General features: G+C 36.6%; 2 protein-coding genes across 2 annotated transcripts in view; both read right to left on the reverse strand.

Moving 5' to 3' along the window:
* LOC107089452 (rho GTPase-activating protein 29-like) overlaps positions 1-13,375 on the reverse strand; it is a 38,824-nt gene extending 25,449 nt beyond the window's left edge. The window contains exons 1-2 of the mRNA XM_015382241.1: positions 13,203-13,375; positions 10,148-10,551 (exon numbers count right to left, since the gene is read on the reverse strand). Of these exons, the coding sequence (XP_015237727.1) occupies positions 10,148-10,460 (313 nt within the window). The 5' untranslated portion in view covers positions 10,461-10,551; positions 13,203-13,375. The remainder of the gene's footprint in view (positions 1-10,147; positions 10,552-13,202) is intronic.
* Positions 13,376-17,499: 4,124 nt separating this feature from the next.
* Positions 17,500-27,658, reverse strand: part of LOC107089450 (activin receptor type-2B-like) — an 18,898-nt gene continuing 8,739 nt past the window's right edge. The window contains exons 3-11 of the mRNA XM_015382235.1: positions 25,271-25,386; positions 24,079-24,230; positions 23,800-23,943; positions 23,527-23,670; positions 22,877-23,025; positions 21,001-21,115; positions 19,822-19,960; positions 19,443-19,573; positions 17,500-18,290 (exon numbers count right to left, since the gene is read on the reverse strand). Coding sequence (XP_015237721.1) covers positions 18,096-18,290; positions 19,443-19,573; positions 19,822-19,960; positions 21,001-21,115; positions 22,877-23,025; positions 23,527-23,670; positions 23,800-23,943; positions 24,079-24,230; positions 25,271-25,386 — 1,285 coding nt within the window. The 3' untranslated portion in view covers positions 17,500-18,095. The remainder of the gene's footprint in view (positions 18,291-19,442; positions 19,574-19,821; positions 19,961-21,000; positions 21,116-22,876; positions 23,026-23,526; positions 23,671-23,799; positions 23,944-24,078; positions 24,231-25,270; positions 25,387-27,658) is intronic.

Consider the following 27,658-nt stretch of genomic DNA (forward strand, 5'->3'; position numbering starts at 1 on the left):
ATCTTTTCAATATGGTTAAAAATAAATAATGCTCTTCGCATCATCATCTGCCGTTGTTGTTGTTGTTTTTCTTGCTGCTTCTGCGTAGCAAGACGCAGAATAGTGACCTTTGTCGGAGATTGATGATGTTCAGGTCGGTGTTCACACACAGGTCGCATTTGAAAAGATCAGATTCGTATCGGTTTCAGGACCACATAGCCAAGTGGCCTGGGTCGGATTGGAAAAAATCGGATCTATGTTGTTCAGACTGCCATGAAAAGATCAGATCCAGGTCGCATATGGGCAAAAAAAAATCGGATTTGGATCACTTAAGCTGCAGTGTGAACGTAGCCTGAGTCTCCACTTTAAGTGCCCGGCGGTTACATGAATTGTTAACTGGTGTTATACCACCTTTATTTTTAACGAATTAGAACAGGCTTTCTGATGAGGCCCATTGGTCAGATTAAGGGAAACATTTTTAAAATGACCACCTAGGGGAAGGTATTAAACATAAATTTCAATAAGTCAATATTTCTTTATTAGAAACCATTTTTAAGGGGATCAGCAGTGGTGTGCAATATGGCTTTAAAATCAAATCTTTGATTTTTTCTATCAAATTCCATATATTTATTTTTTTTCTTTCATAACTTTCATAAATAAAGCTATATAACCATCAAAACTAGCTTTTATTTCAATCATCCTGTATAGAAGGTAACTTCATTTTAAAGGGATACTAAATTTAAAAGGTTATAAACAATCATGCTTCACAACAAACAATGAAAATATAACGCACTAAATGCTTGCAACTGGTGGTATCACACACTGAGCTAGTTTATTAGTCATAAGGAGACATTGAAGATCAGAAAATGATAAAGCTGATGTCACTCTGAACTATGGAAGCCTCAACTCAACAATACTCTACCTTTTTGAATATGACTGTAAAGGGTTGTCTTATAAAACAGCAGGAAAACAGTATTTAGACTGCCAGGTTCTAACAATATTTGGCAAAAATAAATACCTGCAACCCATCAGTCTTTTCTGTTACAGTCAACACAAAGACAACGATAACAGTCAGCAATGGTGACTCTTCATTAATCTAACTGGTTAGACCTGTGACTAAAAGTGACAGATCAGCATCCCTCTGTTTAAACTAGTTCAAATTTTCCAGCTTGCACCATGGAAGCCATTGCAGGTTGCTTATTTCAAAAACACTAATTTTTGGCTGAAACTAAATAATGTTCGACACTGGAATTAACCTCCCTGTTTTAGAGCCAGAGCTTTTTTAGTAAACATCTTATAGGGATTTTTTTATCATCACAAAAATATAAAAAAGGGGGTTTATACAAATGTAAAAAGCTACAGGCCTTCCTATACATTTGTCAAATTGTCACTGCATGTAATATCCTTGGTAGCCTTATAAGTTTAAGAGTCAAACAGAGTCCTCTGCAGGTCCAATGTTCAGCACAAAAGTCTTAATAAAGGACCAGGAAACACACCCTCACCACAAGTGTGCACAAAACAATCCTTCAACATCATTTGGGAAAGTTACTGCCCAACATATCTCTCCTATCTATCTGATAAGAGCTGTAAGCTATTACGCTATGGTGTATTAGATTCGGCTTTTCTTTTGATTAAATCTGATACCTACAAGTGGTATTTTCTGGACGACCTTTTTGTGAGAACATTTGAATATTCTTATAAAGCAGCAATGGTTTTACAGCTGGTAAATCAGGCTTTAAGACAGAGATAAGGCAATAATGCTTTCCTGTTTCAAACTAATTATCAGTTTTGTCTTTCCTCTACAACATGTAAAGTCAAAAATGTGATTCTCGTTCTATGGTTAAAAAAGGGGTTCTAAATTCAACAGAAAATTATAAGAGAAATATCAGTTTATGCATCAAAGCACACCTCTACCTGTTTCTATTTCACCTGCTGATACCAAAACAAAACCAACTAAAAACTATTTGAAGACAAAGAGCTAATACTTTATCAAGCATCCTGACCTCCTGTAAGAAACAAATAAACATTGCGCTTAAAGTCCCATAAAATTGAAAACTAACTTAGTGTGTCTCTGACAACTGGACCTTATCCAAATCCTATCACAGTGTCATGATGGCATCAACAGTGGAACAATGACATATTTTTATGTTGTGAGTCAGCAAGACACCTTCCTCAGTCTAAGACATTTAACACCTTCTCTTACACAGCACAAAACTATGTTCGCTAGAATAGTTTAGCTGTAGTCAAATTTTCATTAAAAAAGCACACACTAAGTGGGATAAACTTTCAACTTTAACGTCATGAACTGAAGCTATGCAGTGAAATGTTTGTTCTACCCTCAAGGGAAACTATCAGGTGTGGTATAACAATCTGTGTGTGTAAAGACCAAAAGTAACCTTTCTGAAGAAGAAGTGAATTTAAAATAATGTAAGGTACAGTTCTGATGGCTATTTACTTATCCAAGGGAGCAGAGAAGGAGGAACTCTGCCCACTCAGCAGCGGCGGTCTATAGGCTGAAACCACACATTTCTCAAAACACATTCCGACAATTTTTGGGCTCTATAGAGGGAAAAACGCCTCACTTCTTGGAAATTTTCCGCAAATTCTGGAAGAGAAAATTAAGTCAAGATTTTTGGGACTATATTTACTGTTTTGTTTTTGTTTTTTTGTTTTTTGCGAGCATTTATAGGATGAAAACAAAGTAGTTAAACAAACAGATGAATTGCAGACTGGAAAACAAGCCTCTGAAGAGTCTTTTGATATCCTGGAGTTATTTAGTTCTTCCTTGCATACACTTTACTTTGTCCTGTTTGGAGCCCTGGAATATTTTTTTTTTTTTTACTTTACTTTTTTATGGGGGGGGGGTTAGCACAGGGAGAGTTTCTTTACAGTTTTTTTCCAGGTTTTGCCTTCTGTGTCTGACCCAGTTATGAAGTAAATGTATCCTTTGGTAAATGTTACTTTTACCTACAATTGGCCAATCGAAGGCCACAATTGAACATTTGTTTAAGAGGAATGTGGAGTATGCAGAAGAGTGGGTTGATGGAAAGGAGGCAACAGTTCTGTATGTTCTGGAGGACTCTTTCTTTCATGCCGATGTAAGGCATTGACAGCGCAGTCTTATTCAAATGAAAACAAACTAAAAGCAAAACCCACAAATGAAGAATTTTTGGCATTTCTCCATAAGTACTTTTAACACAAGCCCTACAGCACAATGCAATAATTGCTTTTGCTTACAACCTTTTAAATTCTGTTACATCAAGCCATTATATGACTTACAACTCTAATGTTTAAAGTTAAACTTCAATTAAATGAAGTTTATTTATAATTCACAACATGTGTCATCTCAAAAAACTTTAGAGAGACAATTCAATCAGATCATGCAGACAGATTGGTAAAAAGATTTCTATCTAAGGGGGTAAATGATGTCAGCACATAATTTGCATATTATAGGTAAAACTACCATTGGCAAGACAAAGTCATTAAAAGTTTTCAAAATGCTTTAAAACTTAAGCTGAACTGTATTCATTCATATTTTAACCTATTTTTTTTTTTTGCTAGTGCTAGTTGTACCTTATGTTGCGTTTTCTTTTTAATATAAAGATCATAGTAAATCAATCTTCTTACCATCCTGATCATTTAAAGCATTACATGAAAGCATGGCCAATGGTTTACTAATCAGGGTGTGTCAGCATTGTTTACAATGCCAAGGATAATTCATTATTAAACTCATTATATACTGTTAAATAATAAATAACAAACTTCCGTTTGGATTTTATTTGAGTTGCTCAATTGTTGTTGTAATAACATTTTGTGCAACAGCAAAAAAGCTTGCTCGGACACAGCGTTTGGTATGACATTACATCTTAAGTGTCAACCCATTCAAGTTCTGCATTTTGGTATCGTATTTGATCAGAAGAATGGACACTAACTTCCCTGAAACCTTTTGTTTACTATTAGTAGTTGAGGAACTGGAGCTCATGGGGTTAATCTCAATAAAACCATCTTCATGATTATCAGCAACAGGGAAGGTTCTGGTGACATCACGCTACAGTTAACCCCTTAGCTCCCACCGCCTGGCTTCAGGGCGCTTTGACGACACATTTTGTTCTGCATCTAATAGCACGCTTATTCGTAAACAAAACCAAATATGTTGTACCTCTGTGGAATAAGGCAATCCTAAACAAAATGAAAATCAACTCAATTGTAAGCCAACTATACTCCACTTACTTCTTAACATGTTTTCGTCTTCTGGAATTCCAAAACATATCCTATCCTGGCATAAATGGGCTAATTCTGTCCATAATAATCCCCAGAAAAGTAACATCTAGTTATATTTACCATAAACTAAAATCATGTATAGCAATAGCTTTTTTTTTTTTTTATGGAAATTTTTATGTGCCTTATCAACCATGTCCTTCATTTCACATGATCTACGTCACAAGGGCTTATTCGCCAATCTGTCCTCCCCCAAAAATCAGACATAAATTCCCCTCTCAGTATCCAGAATACGTTGAAAGAATTTTGTCCGTAAGAAACACCGTCCCCAGGCACATGCGCCACTGTGGTCTTGGCGAAGCTGGAACTCCTAAACTCGGTGACCGATCAAAGTTTGATTGACATATTTTGTTATCCAATAAGATACGCTTTGCAACAAAGTATTGGAAATGTAGAGGCGGTTCAATTTGTTTATTTGTTTGCGTAAGAAGCAAGAGGAGAGGGGAAATAACTGGACATGCACAGAAAATGCATAGTAAAAATTCTAGATGCTGAAAATATGAAATAATAAAAGAGAAAGTACTTTAATGTGTAAATACACATAAAGAACTCATTTACTTTACAGTCTAATTAGTCATAAAATTCCAATATTCTAGTTTGGCACTTTTGCTCCTAATTTGAATCAGTTGTGCCGAATGGACCTTTTGTATAAAAAAAAAGGGTCCCTACAAACCTTAGTAAGAAAAATGAATGTTTTGTTTTTCTTTGTTGTTGTTCTTTTAAATTAGATTATCTATTTGTAAGTTTTTATGTGCATGAACAGCCCCTGATAACCACCGATGATACAGATTTGAGAACAAAATAAATAAATAAAAAACTAATAATAAATTATTAGTATGTTTGCAGGAAACCATTCAAATCTCAAAGTTAAGTAAACATTTAAGAACATAAATGCAAGTCAGAATATCTGGTAAAGGTATTTAAAAGCCTTTTTCTTTAAAGATAATATATTCCTAAAGCCTGTCATGATTCAACCAACCGTTATTTTCAGAATTTCCAACATTGACTATTATGTATTTAACATTCTGCAATTTAGCGTATCCACCAGGTCTCCATAAAGGTCTAAGAATGCACCAGGAAAGTAATGCGGTGCAACATAAGTAGGCATTCATGTATTAAAGAAGAAAAAAACCCTAAATAAATTAGATAGCAGTTATACATTTTCAAGACCTTACAGACTTAAGTATTATGTCATGGATTGGCACAAAATAGCCCACATTTACGAGATAAAAGGGACACGATATATACCTTCAACTGCCTCTCTCTACAGCTTTTCATCCAGAAACTCCCTGTTACTAATTCCATCCATCCCACCATCAACTCTTCTCAGCATGATGCTGCCAACACTGTGTCTCACAGTGATGCCTATTTTCTTTTTCCAACAGATGCACGTTGGCCAAAAAGTTAACTTATATCTGGTTTATCAAAAGACCTTCTTCTAGATGTTCACAAAGGGCTCTATAAGGCTCGGGAGACACTTTGATTGGGACTTTCCAAGCCTTTCTTCCAAATGTTAGCTTTCTTCTTGACCTTCAACCTGAACAGTGGATGTCAACAGCTTATTTAGAATCCCAATGAGCACCTTGGCTGCTTCTCCCTTTAATTCTCTCGCTGCTAATCATGTTGTGTCCCATAATCTTTTCATTTTCAGATGTAGAAGTGAACAGTCCAACCTGAGGTATTCAAATATTCTGTAATTACCATTTACTTTAAACCTAAGTATAACTTTTCCACAATTTCTATGCTAATCTTTCTGCCGTGTTTCTTTGTCTTAATGATGCTGTTAACTAATGTTCCTCTAAAATGTTTCACAGAACAGCTCGATTTTAACAGAAAAGAAATCACAGCGGCAGATTTCATTTGCTAATTCTATGAATTCTGGAAGAAGTTCGCTGCACTGGGTTTTATTGTGGAGCATTAGAGTTAAAGGGAGTTGTTTTTGTTTCAATGCATTTACAATCACAAGTGTTGCTGTGTCACATATAAGCCCTTTTAAGCTTTTAGGTTTGTGGCTATAATACTCCAAATATTTTTTTTTATTCCAAAAAGATTGGGGGAGGTGGGGGGACTTTTGCTGGGCACATTTAAGGGGAACAGCAGCACAGGGGTAGCTTACTCAGTCAAAACTCATTAAGAATTACAATTTCGGGGGGGAATTAAATTCTTTCACATACTTGTGAGCAGAGCGACCTGCGGGGGCAGTTACATAAGACAGAGAAAACCAACATCACAATCAGAAAACCTCAAGTGCAAAGCTGTGGTTGGGAGTGGCATGGGTCCAGCTAGCATAAGCTAATAGTTAACAGTGATTCTCCCTGTAGTTTTCCATCAGCCAAAAGCTGACTTCTCCTCACTAGCCTCCAGCTAAAAACTAGCAGGAGCTCAGGGAGACAAAACAAGCATCTCCAAACCAAAACTTATGGGGGGGGGTTTCTCAGAAACAGAAAGTGAAGTGATGCAAATATTTTTAAATCTAAAAAATATAAACATTTTAAAATGCTGCAGTTTTCTCAATCCACAGAGTACCTTCGTGACAAACCTTTAAACGTATGAAAATAATGAGAAAACAAGTGTAATCTGTGTTTTGCTAACCTCACCACCTTTCTTGTTTCTGCAACATTTTGTTAACCACAGAGAGGGGGCTGGGGCTGTAACGTGGTTTGATACTTGAAGCAAACACCATATGAGACGTGCTGCTAATCACAACACAAAAGCTCCAACAGGGTGAGACCGAGGGCTGCATTAAAATTCAACTTTGCTATAATAAAGCTCCCCACTGAATATTTCAGAGATCTTTATAAAGGCCCACAACCTATGGGTTTATTTAAAGACCGTTACCTCAAGCAAAAAAATTATGGCTTTGCATATAGCCTATTGTTAATCAAAGGAATTCAAATAATTTCTAAGAAAAAAGGTTAAACTTAAAAGATGACAATGACCAATAGTCCTTTTACTGAATCTGTTCTTCATCTCATTTGTTTACACCTTAGTTTTGGACACGGTGATTTAAAACAGACCTTCGATTGTTACCAGACTTTGAAACCTTCCTGACCCCCTAGACAAAAGCCACATGTCCTTCAACTGCTATGGAATGAAAACATACGAACACGCACGAGAAGGTGGGAGATATCCTGGGAAAAATTCAGGTTAGCATATCCCGATTATGGGGCCATCACAGTGTAAGTTTAAAATGCGTGTATGATAGATCAGGCAAAGCCTCAATAAGATAAAAACGCTTGTTATCTGCAGATTTGTAATAGTATAAGATAGGATGAACTCAGCAACCCTGATTTCAAGAAATTACACAGGTGATGACGGGTGTCTGTCTTTAAGGGATGCCAGTAATGCTCCATTAGCAGGAAACAGGAGCCAGACAGACTGCTAACTACACCCATAGAGTAAACTACATGGGGCTTCTGGAAATTCAAGAGAGGAATGAACAGAAAACTCATGGACTGAATGTTTGATCTGCAGAATTATCCGTGTTTTAAAATCAGATTTTATTCAGATGTTTTGCTTCCAGGTGGTAGAATTCCTAGCAATGAAATGACGGCGTTTAATTACTGATTGATAAGATTCACCCATTTTCATACCACAAAGAAGAAAAACAAACAAAAAAAATGGCTTATGCTATGAGGAACTTGTTGACATCATTGCATTGACGTCATGCAAGAGTTGCCCAATAATTAGTTTTAGTAAAAGAAGTCAACAATTAAAATGACTTAAATAAAGGCTCTGAAGTAAATGACAGCTTGGGTTCATGTGATTTTACCCACCTGCTGAATAGAGGGGGTTGTTGTTAAGTGATAGGCAAATACCCCAAATGTTTTTGTGATGGCTCAGAGTATCACTCAGCACGACGGAAGCCAAAGCTCTCACGCCGAGGCCTCACTCCTCCAGCAAGAGGAATGACTAAACAACCCCCCCCCCCACTGCCAGATATACAGTAGGACCCTTCATGTTTGTGTCAGAGGGTATGCAACTCGCAGAACGGTGGTGCAAGTTTGAATTTGTCATTAATGAAAAGCTACCAAACTAATTAAAAAATAAAGACATTAAAAGGGATATATTTTATATATTTTTTTGCTTTATAGCCAAGGAACATTTATTAACACTTTTTTTTCTACTAGCAACATAAAGAAGTACAGAGATTGACTCAGAGTGAAAAAGCACATTTCTTCACTCTATGCAGAGCTGCAGCCACCCACTGGCAGTGATTATACGACTGTGTGCCGTAATGCTCATATGTGTGGGTGAAATGTTTGTATGAGTCTGCAAACAGAAAGTCAAGCCGTCGACTAGCAGGAAAACAAAGGGAAAGTGTGCTACCTGTCTCCCATCTACTGTCTTTTTGTGTATTGTGTTTATGTATTGTGGGTGAGTGATGTCAATCACAGTGCAGAAAGTGCCTCAGTGTGTTAATAGTGAAGTTGGAAGTCTTGACAGAAGATCCTGGTGGACATTATGATAAATTATAACTTTTAACTATAGTATCACTGAACATTTTTCAGTTCTGTTGAAAACCTAACAGAGTCATGTCTGTGGCTTTATGTACAAAGACAGAAGGAATATAATCAGAGCCTGTGTGCTTTGCATTGCTGACTGATTTGGACAAGCACAGCTTAGCTAAGAGTGGCAGCTCTGTGCAAACACTGGGATTTCAGTTTCCTTTAGGGCAGCTAGCCAAAAAACGTAAAATTGTAGCTAGTAATGCTCGCATTTATAGCTGAAACAGATCTAAAAAACAAATGGAAAGTCATTCTAAGATTGATACTCCATATTAACATTGCTGTTATGGCTGACAACCAAAACAACCAATATTTAATATCCCATATATTTCCCTATCTTTTTGATATCATGAAAAAATATGACCAAAACTTTTCCAGGAATAAATAAATAAAGTCAATGTAGGGGAAAAAAATAGTAGAACTGCTTACAGCAACAGTGTCTTCATAAGTTTGCCTAAAAAGTCCATCACATATATGCAGCTGATCCAAAATGCTGCTGCCCATGTTCTCACTAGAACTAAGAAAGTAGAGCACATCAGCCTGGATCTCCTTCCACTGGCTCCCTGTGGCTCAGAGATTAGCATTTAAAATCCTTCTGTTAGTTTATAAATCACTGAATGTATCAGCACCTCAATACATAACAGATTTGCTGTCAGTGCATCAATCTCCTAGACCACTCAGGTCTTCTAGTTCCAGTCTACTCTGTACACCCAGAACTAGAACCAAACATGGAGAAGCAGCATTTAGTTCCTATACTCCACTGATCTGGAACAAACTCTGAAGACTGTAAAAGGGCTGAAAACCTGAGTTATTTTAGGTAAAAGTTAAAAACACATTTATTTAGAGCTACCTTTGACTGTTAAATTTGAACTGTTCACTAAAGTATAATTAGTTTTAAGTTTGTGGTACAACTTTTTTACTTGCTTTGCTATCTGCTTTTAATATTTATCTTTAATTGATTTTTTTCTGGTTTAATTATACTTCCTTTCTTTGTTTAATTCATGTAAAGCACTTTGAAATTTCTCCATACTGAATTGTGCTATATAAATAAACATGCCTCGCCTTGCGACTATGCTGAAGTGTCTTCTCTCTCTCAGTCAGTCTTACAGAGCATTACTATCACTATGGTATGCCCAAAGCAAACATTACATCACACAATACAGATGATGGTGGATTTAACTACATTGAAACATTTTCATGATCCTCAAAGTGGTAAAAGACTAGTATGCAGAATAAATGACCCAATAAATCTCAGCCAAAACAAAATCAATTAGCTAAAAATGTATGTTTTTTTTTTTCTTGTAGTAGTTTCCCAAAATGGCACCAAAGACAGAAATGTTACTATTAAAGAAAAACCACATTCTAACTCCATCAGAGCTCACCTTTATGTTGGAAGGCATCCTTTAGGTTCAGAAGCACATCAGCAAACCACCTCACATCGTTCACCAGCTGCAAAACATAGTCAGCATCCACACCTGGGGCCCCCATGAGGCGGGATGGGAGCCCCATGTTACTCAGAGGGTTGGGGCTCTTGGTGCTGCGGCCCATGGTCCAAGCCTTGGTGGATTTGGGTGACAGAGATTCTTGGGGTTGAGTGGCAGCCGACTGAAGCTCCTGGACATTATTTGTCGCTGTACCTCCACCGAGGCTGCTGGTGCTGCTGTTGCTGCTGCTTCTGCTGCCCTTCCGTAGCATCCCAGCAGCCAGGGCAGCCGCCACCCTTTACAGGTGGTACGTTCGGCTGGCTAGCCCCTGAACTCACCACACAGCCCTTGTCCCTGGAGAGCTGGGGGTGAAAAAAAGGAACAATGGGTAGAAAAGGAGCTGATGCAACTGAGTTTAGGTCATGTATATTCACAGGCTGACCTGAGGCATAAGTGAACTAGGCCCCTGCCTAGTTGGCCCCAAAGAGCCAGGGAGCCCAAGTGAGCCCTTATACTGTAAGTAAAGATGAATTTAACTCCCTATTTGTCGCCAGAGCAGTTTTAATTTTGTTGGGACATGTTTAAAGTAGAATTCAAGGATTCTGATATTTCTCATTTTAAATTATTCAAATCTATCGAAAAATTATTTGATATACTTATAGCCATAGTTCATTCGAATTTGACAGCTGGTTTATAAGCTGGGATCATTAAAAAAAATCTTAACAACTAATTGAGAATCGCTTTAACAATTGTAAAATAGCAGAAAACATTTAAAGCTGAGTGTCAAACAACAAGAGATAGAAATATTTACCTCTTTGCTGAAGCCAATTTGATCCGACTGAGAGCACATATTCTGAGCAGCAATTTTCCAACTTTACGAAATGAATCGAAACTATTTAACTTTTGCTTAGCCTGAATGTTTGATTATATTGTACCATCCTGGTCTCAAGTCCTTTGCAACATATAATCTGTTATCCTTTTAATATCCCCATGTTTAGTCCTGTCTATCTTCCCAACACCTCTAACCACCTTCCCTGTCCCTGCTGAAGAAAAGCAGCCCCACAGTATGAAGCTGTCACCACCATGTCTTACACACGGGACAGTGAGTGCTCTTAAAGGCAGCCATAATGAGTCAACCATTGATTAGGCTCCTCTGAAAGAAACTGTCAAGAAAAACAGCCCTACTTATGTGCAATGCCTGACAGGAAGTTGTGGGGACATTACCGTTTCCGTTCTCTACCAGTAAGTTGACTGCAGGCTGTGCAAAGCGGAGCTCACCTTCATAGTAGCACTTGTGGAAAAGCTATGAGCTCAAACTACAAGCAGAGTGTGCAAACTCTGGATGGGTACGTTTCATTTGAAACACCACAGTCTGGTTTATGATTTTAGTCGTCAAATCTCAGGTATAAAACATATTGTACATGTTGTGCTGAAATGTACCAATCCAAAACAAATCAATGGCTTTAGTCAGGAGGAGCTTTCAGTTCAAAATCGGTGATGCTTAGATTAGAAATTGAATAACAAATAAAGTAACATTAGCTCCCATATCAAGGATAGATAATCAGAACCTATTGGTTGTTATAAGTCTATCATATTATCATCACACATTTCCATACTTTTTCTACGTCATAAGAATTCTGAATTATCATGATAACTTTCAACTCTATCTAACAATGTTTGTACAATCTTGAAGTATTTCTGGGACTAATTCTACAATTATTTCAACCACTGTTTTAATTAACTAATTGGAAACTTTAACTGAATGAGATCAGCAATAATAATATTATCTTTTACATTGTAAGTGATATAAAGTTTCTCTACTTTATGACACTGGGGTTCTGAAGAAGCGCATTTAGCAATATGTAAGTCGCTGTTTTTGTAAATTTACGATTGCGTTGTTTTTATTGGGATGTTTGTGTTTCGTTTTTTTGTGCTGACTGGAGTCTGCAACTGTCAAGCCATCCAATCCTTTGCAAAAAAAGACTGTTATTGATTTTTAAATGCATTTATGACAGATTTGATCATCTTTGCAAAAAATAGCCCCAAAAAAGTATTGTGATAATCATTTGCATTCATATCAAATTACCAATTTTTGCCATATGTGTTTTTTCCTTAATGTTACAGTTAGTGTACCACATTCCCAGCTTTTTTATTGCTATATAGAAGTATTTATTTGTTAAAAAAAAAGCACAAATATGAGTTATTAAAATTATATTTCAATCTAACACATTAAGAATCCAAAATTGATAAGTAAATAAGATGATAAGACTTCAAGAACTTCCTTGATCTAAAAACAGCAACCACCAAATTACTCCAGACTAAAAATATTACTTTAAATCAAAATTTCTGATTTGTGAAAGTTTGTATTCTGCTATTTTAAGTCATAGTTGAAACACCTTTTTTTAAATAGAGCAGAATCATTGGATTTACAGAAGCAACTGATTATGCAAAACATTAAAAGTATCATGTGCAACAAAAAATGCTCCCAAACCAAATTCTGCTCCGGGCCTTTTAAAACATTGGACCGGCCTTGTGTTTATTTGTATAAACTATTTTTTGCTGTTTAAATGACTGAATTCCATGTACAACTTAACTTGTATAAACACTACACAAACGTGTAGTAGAACCGTTAATAAAGTATTTGTTTTATTGTAAATACTACTTTAATAACACAGTATTTACCTTTATTCATCTTTGGTATTTTTTATATATATATATATTTTATTTGATTCAACAAGTGTTCTTAGGAAGTTTAACTAAGTAGACTTAACCGTTAAGAGGAAATATTGCGGTAAGCTAACGTTTTCTGCATAAAGTAACAAACGCAATGTAACAGAAATGTGTTACAAAGCTAAATGAACAGCAATAAGTAATAAAATTGATTCCAAACTATTCTACTTAAGCTACTTTCTTTTTTGCTGATGAATGTGATGATGTTTGCCCCTGGAAAAGCAGCCAGACCCGGTTACAAACTGCTTTGCTGGCACAGTAAAAGAGCCTTTTTAAAACTCACCTGCTTGGCAGTTTAGAAGCATAGCATTCAGAAAAGTCACAAAATAATGCATTCAATTTTCTTAAAAGTCGTGGGAATCATGGAGCATCCGTTTAGGAGATAATAAATCCTCACAAAGGCAGAACGATGTTCGTGAAAAACTAACTGTACACCGACAACTACCAGACTCTCGGCAACTCTGAAGTCAATCGTAGTTTACGAGTCTGGTTGTCACGTGAGGGATGAGCTGCGTTCTGATTGGCTTAGGGGCTTTTCAGAGGCTAACTCTGTGATGCGTTCAAGTGCCTGCGAAAATAAGATAAAGCTCGGAATAGTTCTTTTGATTTAATACTTACTAAATAAATCGTGATCACGGTTACCTGAAAAAAGTTTTACGTCAAAGGAGATTTGTAAAAATTCAACATTTGTAAGTCTTATTAGTTATCTAAGCCAAACAAGGTCTGATGTTGGAATGAACGAGGGATCTCCGAATGTGACAGAGAGACTTGGATGGTATGTTGAATTGTAGGGTATGCTTTGTTTTTTTTCCCCCTACAATTCATATATCTAATATCTACACCATCTGAGAGGAAGCGTTAAGTAAATAAGTAAGTAAAGTAAGTAAATAAAGAATCTTTTTTTATTAGCCAATGTAAAGTTTAGGGGAAAAATAGATATGAATCAACAAACAATTCCCTGTTACCTGGTTTATATGATCAATCCATCTTATTTATTTTTTGCTTTGCTTGTTAGTTCACGTTCTGGAAAAGTATGTATTCATTACATTAAAACTAAATAAATTAAACATTGTGTCCATTATAGGAGCCCTATGCGTCCACTTAACAAGCAAAAAAAAAGAAAAACAATACCAATATCACAGTGCATTGTAACAGAAAAAAAAAATATGCTGGTTACATTTTTGCTGCCATCTAGTGTACATGTGCACTAATAGATCTAGGTTTTACTCAGGTTTTCTTAAGACTATTTTGTGCACTTTTTCTATTTCTAGGTTCTAATTAATTAACCGATGGGAAATAAAAAGAAATCACACCAAACTTTATTTTTAAATCAGGATTCAACTTTATTTTCATATACAAAAAGATGAATGTATTCTCATCTAGTTTATAATTCTAAGTATTTTAATGCACATAGTTTCCATTCATACTGAATTAAAGAAACCAACCGACAAACACACACATGCACGCACACATACACAGTTCACATAAACAGGGAAGGTAACACAGTTCCAACATTCGTTCACACAGTAATAATAAAGAAAAAAAACAATATATTGACTGCAAATAAAAAAAAATATGATTTTGCTTTCACAGGATCCACACATAAAAAGGAAGAAACCCTTTACATTTAGCAAGTAAATATATACACAATACTTGATTTTTTTTTTCTATATATTTTTTTTATGTTGCTGAAGATGAGACCGACTTCGTGTTAGTGTTACTAAAGATACTGCATGAGGTAACATGGTTTTTTTCGGTTCAGAAGAGCTAGGTGTAAGACAGCATTTGGAGGTAACAACCGGTCACAGCAGATTTTACCACATGACATGTTGTTTGCCTGGCACGATTCGGAAAAAAAAAAGCACCTGGGCCACAATCAGCTTGCGCACCAAAGTTTTAATCCTCTGGGTCTGTTTTTTCTTCCTACCCCCCCTTATCAACAAGAGGCTGTCAGAGGATGGTCCAGGTGTGAGGAGTTGTTCTGTGTTGGGCTGCAGAGGATAACTGTTGTCACAGCTGAGTGTAATGACTATTGCTGTATAGTAAATATTGCTGGACCCTTGGACCGTGCACATGGGCGCTGTCGGCGTAAACCCCAACGGTGCTGCATTAGTCAGTCATGTGGCTACAAACACAATGATGGTTTCCCCCCGAAATAAAAAAAAAATGTTCAGCATTGAATTATTTTCCCCCAGAAGTCCTTTTTACCAAAACTGCACATCAGTTAGAGCTACAGACCACTGTTAAAAAAAGAAATCACTATCTTTCCACACCACTAATCAAAGCACAACAGATGAGCCTGTGTGTTGTCCAACGTGGCTAAACTATCACTATAAACAGGTCAGAACGTCACATCAGCAGGTTAATATTGAGGCAATACTGTTCAAACAAGTGGCCAATCACAGAAGCCGCCACACCAAAACCATAAAAATATTTGTTCGTTTTTCTTTTCCGCGATGATATACACATTTTTATTTTTGAATGCCAGTGCCACCCTCACAACCTCTAAATAAGATGATTCAATATCATAAACCACTGATATCAGTAACACTTCTCTTAAAAGAGTGAAAAAAACAGGGCTAGAGATCTAAATGGATTGGTAGATATGGTGTCAATAAACCCCTTTCTGTATCTGAAATGAACACTGCAAATGCCCTGATTGTTTAGAGGTGCATCTTAAAAAATTTGAATAAAATCAAAAAGTTTATGTCTTCCAGTAATTCAATTCAGAAAGTCAAATTTAACATAAATTCATTACACGCGATATAATTTAGTCCATTTCTGTTTGTTTTGATCATTTTTGGCTTATAGCTAATGAAAACAAAATTCAGTTCTTCAAAGTTTAAGTACTACACAAAACCAATGAAAAGTCATTTCAGTATATAAAGGCCAAAAAATATAAACACTTTTTCCTTCCACACAACCTTTTCTTTACTGCACAGCCAGTTTAGCAAGAATCGTTTTTAAGACCAGTACTGCACATGGAGTTTGACAATAGTGGTTTTATTGGGGAAAAAAATACTACATAAAGACATTAAAACTGATTTCTAATGGAGAAATGTTATTGCAATGTTTTGGTTAACATATTAATAGAGCTTAATGACCATCCTTCATGAGAAGGGAAAGCCAGCTGAAGACGTTTCTGTCTGATTTGAGTGCTGTATTAAAGCACAATAGAATACTGAGTGGAATAAAAATACTTGGAAGATGCAAGACTCAAAACAGTAGGAATTGAGCCAGTTATTCACCAGGTATTACCAGTGCAAAATGAGCACTGATCAAGTTTTGAGTGCTCATACTGTACAATGTTCCAACTGTAGAGTGTATAAGATACATTTTTTGGTTTTATGTCACTTAATTGAGAAACTGAATTTTGTCTTTTTTTTTTATTGGGTTAAGTAAAAATCATAAAAACAAACAGAAAAAAGAAGACTTAAAAACTTCCATTTGTGCGTTTAATCTAAACGAGTTTCACTTTTCAAAGTGATTTTCAAAGATACTCAAATTTATTAAAATGCCCCCCATTTATAGATGTAAAACAAAATATTTACGTATCAGGCGTCTTATGTGTACAAGCATATTTACAGGAATCTGCCTCTCTTTTTACATTTGTAGGGCATTTACATCATGAAAAGTGGTCAGGTTCTATCAAAAAAAAAAAAAAAAAAAGACAGAGGCCATCCCACCTGCAATAAATTCTTTCAACTACTCAAACATAATAAAATACATTAACACAACTTGATATACATGTAGAAAAAGCCTGAGGTACTTGTCAGAATATCTGAGGTCAGTCTGGAAGAGTAAGCAGCTGAAGGCTTACCCAGTCAAAAGAAAAAACGCACAAAAAATACCCACAAAAACAGGATATTAGCCTTACATAATATCATGGATAGTTAGTGTTACATTAACAAACAATACATGTACATCTACAAATCCTTGAGTATCCTGGAATAGTCACAGCAGCATAACGGACATTCAATGTATGGTGTTCATATTATGGTACAACTATGGCATTGCATTTGAGACAAAGGCAACCAATTTGAGCTCTCCTTGCATGACATACAGTAACTGAGGTATCTGTGGACCCGTGTCCGACTGAGTCTAGTAACCAAACACCTATGAATTGAAAAAAATAAAATAAAAAATGCATGACAATCACAAGGATAAACCCTAAATTACCTGTTAGTCGTTTTTACTTTAAAAACACACACTCAATCATAAATCATTACATTCTCACACTCGCACACAAATGCATACGGATAAAATTAAGAATGTGTAACATTGCAACTCCAGACAGCATCAGTCAATGCCCCTGGCACTGGCAGAAAAGTAACTCTGAAATTCAAAAAAATTAAAAACAAAATAAAAACAATATCATCCAGGATTATGTCCATGTTAGCTAGCTGGATAGCTTGGCTCTCAACTTATAGAAATGTTCCAAAGAAGCCTACTGGATACCTGAGAGGTAGTTCCAAGGACAAGACATCTGTCCGAAATCTTCACAAAGTCCCATATGACTGCTCAGTTCAGATTTTGCTTCCTCCCTAAGAAAAAACAAAAAGTGCTCCGTTCCTTTTTTGTTTTTTTTATTTTCTCTCTACATCTCGTTCTGAAGAATTCACAGGTCGAAAGGAAGGGAGCACTCTCCAAATTTATAAATCGAGAAGCTTCAACCCCTGAGGAAGATGAAAATATTTTTTTTGTTTTAACAGTCTCAAAATGTTTCTTCCGAGGTGTGCAGCGTGTTGTCTGAGGTTTGGAGCGAAGGTTTTTCCAGAATTTGGCCACAGATGGGAACTACAACATACACAGCAGCTCGTGGGGTGATTTAAAAAAACAAAAAAAACAAAAAACAACAGGACACACTAAACTTTTAAAAAAATACATGGAAGCAATGATTAGGTTTAAGGTTTGACACAGAGGTGGTATGAGATGTGCCCATCACACAGCTTATTACTAATTCAACTACAGCAGATGGATGTGTTAGTAAAACACAGAAGAACATCAAACAGAAACAAAATATCAGTATGTAGGTAACGAGCAGCTGCATGTAGGTTGCTATGGTGACAGGGAGGGGGATGTGGGGTAGAGTTGTTAACGTTAACATAGATCCGCTGAGCTTGGGTTTGAGAATGAACATAAGTCAGGAGCTTAGGTGAGGCAAGGTGTCACCCATTTAGGTACTTGACTCTTTGGGAGGTAGGTCCTCGTTGATGAGAGATGTCACAATGGAGGCTGGGTTGTCTGAGGTAGTGCTGCCTATCGTCCTGGCGATCTGGCTGATGCGCTCCTCCACGCAGCCAGCTGACAGTCGTGCCTCAGCGTCATGGTCCCAGCACTCCTCGATGGTCTCGCACATCTGACTCAAACCCTGAAAATAAAAATGGAGAGGTCAAAAATGTCTTATTTACAATTTCTTATCTATAAAAATAAGTGGTGGGACTTAAAATATATACATATATATATTTGTTTTGTTTTTTTGGCTTAGCACTAATTGGACAACAACATTTTTATTTATTTATTATTGGGATAAAAGGCAGCTTTTGTGCTTTTTTGCAGTGCTTAAATTCTTCAAGAATTGAGTAACCAAACACTGCCAGGTAAATGGTTTAAATTTAGTAAAAGAAACATTTCAATATCATGAAAAAGGATCACCTTTTATTACCCATTTCAGAAAGTGAAACTTTCAGACTGTACAATAACTAAAATTTATTTATTGAAGAAGAGTCCAGTTTAGAAAAGAAATGTGTGCATTTCATGCACTCCAGACCGTCTGCATGAAGGCAGGCTGACATCATACTCCATCAAAACAACGCTCTTTTTAACGTTTAAATAAGTGTTTAACAGTGAAAGCACCGGCCTAAAAGTGCAGGGTTATTCGTGGCTTTCAGTTAGTACAAAATAAGGAAAATAATCTCAGTGACAGGTACCAACTGACTAATGAAGATGCAAAATACAGACTACCAACACACATTACTGAATGCTTAAACATGTATCAAAGCCTTACATAAACACAATAACAACATGATTACAAGGAAAGAGAAAAAAACTTTTCTACTCATGGTCAGACATAAATAAATCTCCAATCCTCTTTAAAATGACCTGCTGTCTTTTTTGCAGTGAAGCCAAAATGCCGTCATCAAGTTTTTATGGTGGTGGTAAGTTCTTCAGTGTAGCAAAAAATTGTGAGCAAACTGTTCCTTTAATTGCCAACTCTATTAACACAAAAAGTCTTTGAAGACCAGGCCATTTCTGACTTCAAAATAAAAATCATTAACAGGCTGTCCAGATTAAAGCACATCTTCAAAAAATGGGCCAATATTTCCAGATGGGGACAGCATTCACTCTCACATCTTAGAATTTGGAAACTTCTTTATATCCTTCTTTAGACAAAGCTAAAGAAATTGGGTTATAACAGGTTCCAAGAAGCATTAAATCTGACTAGATTTATTGGACATATGGGTGTAGTATATTCTGGTATTTGAGATGGAAATGTAATGGTCATTGTTCCATGTTTACTCACCGGATGTTTGAGCCAGCAGTCCTTGATGGCTGGACGCATCTTCTTGTGCACGACCACATCCTGCAGGTCCTCCAGGGAAGGATGCTGACCTATTTCATCCTCAAACGGCAGCATGTACTCACCAACTATACCTGAGGAGAAACAATAGCCCAGTAGAGCAGAAAGCAGGAGAACAGGAACAGGAAACAGAGAGGCAGTAGAACAGGAAAGAGTTTCAGATTCCAATATCTGAAATATTAAATGTGAATAAAGCTGACGCTACAATTGGACAGCTCTACAGATGAAAAAAAAAAACAAAGCCCATGTTTACTAAGATCGCCTGCAGCACAGTGACCTTTCACCCGTAGGTGAAGTAACATTCTTGCACTGTTTGGCTTACCGTCTGTCTCCGAGCAGCGGGACACCAGCTCCCATAGCACCAAGCCCATGGCGTACATATCAATCCTAAGGAAGGAGTCTCGCTGAAAGTTAATGGCTCCCTCCAGCACCTCTGGAGCCATGTAACGCCTCGTACCGACCTGAAATTCATATTGGATTCAAACAAAATTCACATCCAGGATGGGATTTCAGATGCATAAAGAACAGTCTGAATAAAGTTAGCATTGTAAAAATAAAATGTTAAAATATTATAGTCAACTATTTGGAGTAAAACTCTTAAATATTCCCATTCTGCATAAAATTTAAAAAAAAAAGCAATGTTTCTCCCCAACATCTTAGATGAAGAGCAGATGCAAGTAAAGCACACTACTAAAGTAATCCTCTCTAAAAATTCAGATTTCCAATCAGAGTTTATAATGTATTATACATTATAATGTATTATAAAGTATTGCAAACAAGTACATTTTAGCAAATTGTATTAATTTGCTAGATTAAGCACATTTTCAAAATAACCTATAAGTAGGGATTAAAAATACTTTTCATTAAACCCACATTTCTGTAATGATATGTTTTTATTGGTTTGATGTACTACTTCAGTTATCTAACATAACTGCCATATTTTCAATGGCTGTAGCTTGGAAACCATCATAATTAACAGCTAAGTGGAATTTATCTAATTTAATTAATGGAGTTAATGAAACAACTAAACTTTTCAATTACAGTCTAATTTTTTGAGATGCACCTGTACTTTTTGTTTTTACATAGATTGTAAAAAAAATAATATCTGAAACATGGGCGAGAATTTGCTTTAACCTCCCCTACCTTCATTCTAATTTCCCTAAAGAAAAGCAGATGTATCAAACTGTGAATAGAGCCCACATGTGTGTAAATACAAATGATGCTATTCTGTTAGAAAAATAACCCTTGATTTCTTAATCAGAACAGAAAGAGTCTGTCTACTGCCTAGACAGAACAAAAAAACTTTTTTTAATCCATCAGTGAAAAGAGTTCCATAATAACATTGAAGGGACTAAAGAGATCCTCGCTTTATATAGTACAAATTATTGACAATACAACTAAAAGTCTTATGTTCCAATAATTCTTTATGGAACATGTAAAAATGCAATACATATCCTAGAGTCATGATGAGAGTGAAAACCTAACCTGAAGTTCTTCCTACCTGGCCATGAGTGTCTCCAGGAGGCTTTCCTGGTTCAAATCGCACAGCAAGCCCAAAGTCCCCGATGACCGCAGTTAAATCATCCCGCAGAAGCACATTCTTACTCTTGAAGTCCCTGGAGGATTTATTTCACAGCAGTCATTAAAACGCCTTTTTTTAATGGAGGTGTTTGGTCACAGCAGTCACATAATTTAATGCAGATGCTTTCAGTGAAAAACAAATCATTCAAGCACAACCTGGAAATGGGAACGTCTGATCTTAGATAAATCAAATGAGAACCATCGAGATTTAGAGAAGAGGCCAAACAGTGAGAGATAGAGAGTTTGGACACACACCTTGTCATTCAAATAATTTTCTTTATTTTCATGACTATAAAAATTTTTGTTTTAAACTGAAGGGACTAAAACTATGGATTAACACATGTGGAATTATATACTTAACAAAAAAGAATATCTGAAATTTCATGATTACAGAAGCTGACTGCGCTTTTAATTATCTGAAAACTGTCAGAACTGAACCGCACGGAGCCCTACTGATGAACTAGATTAAGTTGTGTCTGGTTCGGTTGTATCTGGCACAATCCGGTTCAGATGTGCGTGCCATTTACACTCAACAGTTATCTCGGTTACCGTGCTCGGACCGATCTAGGCACGGTTTCAAAAAGTTAGAGTAAATGGGGCTATACGCTAGTGAAACCATATAGTCAACAGTCATTGCGCAAGAACTACTTAGTTTACTACACACAGTTCCAACCATTTATGGTCGATTTTTAGAGAAAGTGCTGGTGTGACTACAGTTTTCTGACTGCGCACTGCTGGTCAGCACCTCACATCCTATACACATTTTTTCAAACACCTGAATTTGCCTTTCTAACAAGAAAGACAAATTCAACTGTTTGAAAATAGATGTTATGGCAAGGGTCTTTTTTTTTAATGCTGAAGTATTTTTACGTTGTAACCAAATATACTGAATATACTCAGAAGGTATATATTTCAAGATTCACATGTTACACAAGCTGAGCCGACAAATGGTAATAAAAATGATTAAAATGAAGATGATGGCGAGTGTGGCTAAAAATGTGCCAGAAAGCTACTGCATTTTCTCAGGCAAATATTTACAGTTTCTCCTCACTCATCAAAAGTCTCAGCTAAGAAAAACTGATGTGGAAAATCAAAAACATAAAAACTGCCTCATGACAAACATAGAGAAAAAAAACAATGGTTGGAAAGCAATTTCAACACAATGTTTTTCTCAAGAAGAAAACAAAAAACACTAAAGCGTGATTCATCACTTGTATTTGAATTCATTCACAATAAACCGTTTCAATAAACCATCATCCAGCACAGGACCAAATCACATTCAGTTTTATACTTTATGTCAAAACCGTCTTAGCCGTACTAATGCTGTAATTCTCATTTAGAAGCCGTCTTATAACATTGCTTTATGGTTTTAAAAGCTTTTTATGTAAATACAGTGACGCTGTACAATGGTGGTATTTACATTCAAGGTTACCATACAGTCCTTTGCCTGTGCTGCACTGACAGGTTTTGTTGCAGGATTCAGATCAGTACCATAACCTAACAACCAATTGGATTAAAAATACTTCTTTTAGTCAGAAACACCCAGGAGGTCCACAATGCATGCACTGCACTGATGACTAATAATAGTTGGGTTAAATCAGAAGTGTACCAAAGCTATAATGATTGAAAAGATTAGACTCTGTTTAACTGAATGTAACATGCACTAACACTAGGGGCCAAAACAGTGCATTTGCGGAGGGTTGATAATTAAAGAGAAAGAAACTGAGAATGTGCACCAAAACCACATAACTGCTTTCAGTGCATATCTTTTCTAAATCCATTTTTTCTTTGCTTACCGGTGCGCAATAGTAGGTTTAGGCCCCTCCCCCTTGTAGCTGGGAATGTCTTCATGGAGGTAAGCCAATCCACGGGCCATGGTTTCTGCTATGTGACACAGCTCAGTCCAGGTCACAGTGTTGCCCTTCAGGTGGTCCGTCAATGAGCCCTGCTCACACACAAAACAGACAAAAGGTTAAAGGACAAGCATAAACACATACACCAGCGTTTCTTAATCTCTTTCTAACAGACTGCTGCTGCAAAGCTGCTAAAAATGGAGCCTGAAAGGGAAATGTGGAAATAAGCAAGTACAGTAGGTGCATCTACAAGAGTTAAGAAGCATTTAAAATTTTATCTGTGTGAAACTACTGATTTATGACACAAAGTGAGTTAAAGTCAACCAGCAATATCTTTAATTAAGGATTATAGCTAATGAAAAATCATCTATTTAATGTGCTTAGAGCACGATGAACAACCAGCTTCTTTGCCAACAAACTTTTTTGACAGACTATTTAAGTTGAGAGTGTTGATCATTTTGAATTAAACAACTGTCAAGGCAGCAGACTTCTCAACATATTACCTAAGCATACATACAAAAATATTAGATGCTTTGATTCTAGGAGGAACAATAAAACTAAATCTGTAAACAGGTAGAGAGATATATTCTCACTCTTTCATGAAACTCTGAGATAAGCCACAGTTCCGTCTCCAGGTTGGTTCCGTGCTTTTCTGCCGCAATGTAGCGCAAGATGTTTTCGTGTCTCATCCCAGGCGTCAAGAAGATGTCCCGCTCATTCTGCCATGATTGCTTATCCTGCAGAAGACAAAATATTAATGCAAAGAGATTTTGTTTTTCTTTAAAAGAATTTAACTTTTTCTTTCTCTTATGTTTAATATCCAATACAGGAGTAGGAAAAGTAAGAATATTCCTATTCTAATTTACCTGAACAGGGAAGATTTTTACAGCAACATATTCGCTCATTAACTGAGCTTTCCAAACACAGCCAAAGCGCCCCCTAGCTTTGATTTCCAGAAGCTGCAGAGGTTTCAGACCCACCAAAGGAGAAGGAGGGACTGGTCCAGGATCCTGATTAAATAAACAAGCAGGATTACAGCCAAATTATTCCATGAAAAAAACATATATATAATGACTTTGACACATTAAATCACCTCCTGATATAAGTTGTAATAAAAAGTCTGGTAAGATTATGGCCTAGCTCACCTCGCTCAGATCCACGTGTCCATAAGGAGGTTTGCGGTGGCGGTACATCCACAGCGCCAAAACGAGGGCCAAGGACAGCACACACAGCGGCAGCAGAGAGTACACTAGAACATTCAGCATTGATGGCACACGGGGCGGAGGCCGGATTTTCACTGTAAAGGACAAACAGGGCATGTGTCAGCAGGCCGGCGACATCACATTTTGTTGTAAAGCAGCTCTGAAAACCCCCCCTGTAGAAACTGATGACTGGTGAGAAAATAAAAAACAGATAAAGATTCTACTAACATAATCCAAACTGATGGGAGAAAAATAATAATAGTGACAAGTTATCAATAGCTTAGATCAAAATAGAGTACAAATGTAAGCATAGCTTTTGAACCAGAGGAAAACTCTGCCTCTGTTTGACTGAATCTCGATGGGTCCAGCGCTTTATTATAACAAAATCAAACTGGCCAGCTAAAACTCCTGATGTGAGCAAAAATCTACCACAAAACAGATCAAATGTAAGTGATTTAAATGGAGCATAATTACTAGTATCGTTGACCATGTAATACTGATGAAATGGGGAGGACTATACAGCACCTAAAGTCTTCTGAGTTTTCAAGCATCTATGTAACCATTTACTAAAGTGACTATGACTTATTATAGGAAGGCAGACTACTGCTACTACATATTCAAGTCACATACTTGCCAAGTTATTCAATACTAAATAAAAACAAAAATGCAGAACAGCTTAGATTGCAGACGTTTCACATTAGTGTCTAAACCACAGCACTATATGACTAATTTAGATACAGGTAGAAGTGAGCAAAGACGAAACAAGTCTTTGTGCAAAGAATTAGATCAAGAATGAAGTTTTTCTTAAAAAGACAGATCATTAAACTGGTATATCATATCTAGAATCTACTTTTCATCATCAGTTTGTGCAAAGATTTCAACAAATGACATCTTAGTATAAAAGCTTTCAAAGCAACAGATGATCTATGTTCAACTTTAAGCTTTAAAAATTAGAAATTATATAAAGAAAACGACAGTTTTGGCAGAGGAACTAAATAGTGTAACAGCTGTGCCGTGTTGCAGCTGCTAAAGTGCATGCTAATTAAGGATTATGGCTCAAAAATGATGCTGCAGTATAATCTAAAAGGGAAAAGCATTCACAGTGCGTAGGTAGGTCGCATTTATCACCACTCACCTCGGGTCCTGCTGCCAATCAAGTCAGGAAGGTGAGTGAATCGCTCGTTGCAGTAGTTACCCTCGCAGCAGCAAAAGAACACCTGAGGGTTTTCCTCCATAGAGACACACTCTTGCCTAAGACATGACAGAAAACCAAAAATAAGATTCTTTTATTCTTCATAATTTTAACTCAAGCTGAAATAATACAGGAGTCTGTATTTTGATTTACAATATTCTGTGTTTTAGCTGCTGAAAAAAGGAGGAAAACTGGAACTCTGGTTAATAGATTGCATTATTTGGGATCCCTTTGGTGGGTAAGAGTAGGTTGTTATGATACAATTTAGGATTAAAACTAAACTTAATAAAAATTTCCAGTGTCCCTTGCCAATATGAATTCTGTCCGAGTATAATTCAGATGCAGACTGTATGTCAGCAACCTATTACAATAAACCTAGACATGAAGGAGACATTGGGTATTTTTGTTCAACACTTGCTATGAAGACTTTCCTGTTGTGTTGACAAAAGTCAATAAATAAAGACAGCTTATTAGGCTGGCTGACAGTCTCTTTTTTCTCTATCTTTTTTTTTTTTTTTTTAAACAACAGCCTTTTGGGTGCCTGAAAAATACGAACAGACAAGATGCCATGACAATAACCCTTTCTAACTGATAGCCACTGTCAATATTGAAGCTACTGTCTCTTTCAGCTTCCTTTTGGCACTAATGAGCTTTTACAGCATTTCCAATGACACTTCATTGCAACTACACTAAATATAATTATATTTTAAAAAGCATGTAGACAAAAATGACATGTTTATTTAACATGTCATAACAAAAGTAAATGTCTGAACTATTACACAAAGATTACAGACTTTTTTAAAATAACATTTGGGACTTAGGATACACTTATTTCCCTTGTATAAACCACAAAGAAAATTTTGTTTATCCCAAAAATAATGCCATCTCCTCTTCAATTGGATTTTTTCCACATACTTGCTTCAAAGTCTTCCAACAGAAATATGAACTGCCGCCATGTAAAAGCTACTAAGAATCAAAACAAACACACTTGTTCAAGCACATTTATCTTTGTTTCATTGGTGAAGAATCTGACAGGAGAGTCCCATTATACAGGTTTTGGTCTTGGATCTCCCCCAAGGATACGCAGCCTCTTATTATTCAAACCAAGAATTTCGCTTCCAGGGTGAAACCAAACCTGCTGGAACATAACAATAAATCCTACGGGAAAGAAATCTCTGACACATTTCACTGCTCTTCATTAACTTCAAAGAGCCACTGATATTAGTCAATCTCAGGCCAATCAGACAAGAAAAGTTCTCTGATAATATTTTATATCTGGTAGGCATAGGGTAGTTATTTGTGTAAAACATGTCAAGGTATAATAGGGTTTTAACAAGTCTCTCTATTAAGGCCGCTAAAGGTTTCCCACTTGAACTCTTCCTTCATTTTAAACTCATGTCTGTGAAAGTTTCAGAGTGACTGAAGTTTTCTCTGAGTTTAGGGGGGAAACAGGATCCAAGCACTGCCTCGCACCCACCTGTTGCTGGACACCTTCTAATAGATGTCTTAATGGCTCATTATGCTTGACACAAACACAATCCGCACAAAAAATGAGCTGCCTGTCACAGCCTCTGCAACCACTTTTTCAAAGTCACTTCTTGTTGTTCAAGAGCGACAATAATTTTTTTTCTGTTTTTCTACAGTCTGCCAATAGTGGTGAAGTTTATGGGCTCAATCACAGGATGTCTCTACATGTTTATATTTGTGAACCCTCTCAGGTAGGAGCTGTTGCTTGCTCGCCATGTTTTTCCACGTGGATCTGTCAGAGTAGCTACTAATTTTCCTAAACGACCAGTGTGGAAATTCTGTCTCCATTGACGCCAAGTGGAGAGGCAGGCATATATGACGTCATCTGGACAGGCAGATGGGCCAAGCATATTGCAAAGTAAAGTAGCAAGACAACTCAAAGAGCTGTACATAATATGAAAAATCCATTTTCTTAGTGTTAGTGAGGATTCAGGCAGCAGCACGTTGGACCATCTGCAGCTGTCTGACTTTTTAGAAGGACCTGTGAAGACACTGTTTCAGTAATCAATTCTAAAGATAAATGCATGAATTTGTTTTTTTTCTAAGGTCATGCTAATATATTAGTCCTGTAACCCTGGACATGTTCATTAAGTCAATGAAGGCCAAGTTTGTTACAGTCTTTATGTGCCTCTGAAGGTTCAGGTGACAGTCCATCACCATACCCAGATTGCTGGGTGTATTTGTGGTTTCTAGCCGTCTTAACTGGAGTTGTATGCTCAGAACTCTTTATTTGGTCCAAAAGTTTCGTTTTGATGCAGCTGAAATACATTTAGGCACATTTATGCATGATTTCTTGTATGCATT

Source organism: Cyprinodon variegatus, unplaced genomic scaffold, assembly GCF_000732505.1.
Source record: "Cyprinodon variegatus isolate N-32 unplaced genomic scaffold, C_variegatus-1.0 Scaffold253, whole genome shotgun sequence".
Taxonomy (NCBI): Eukaryota; Metazoa; Chordata; class Actinopteri; order Cyprinodontiformes; family Cyprinodontidae; genus Cyprinodon; species Cyprinodon variegatus.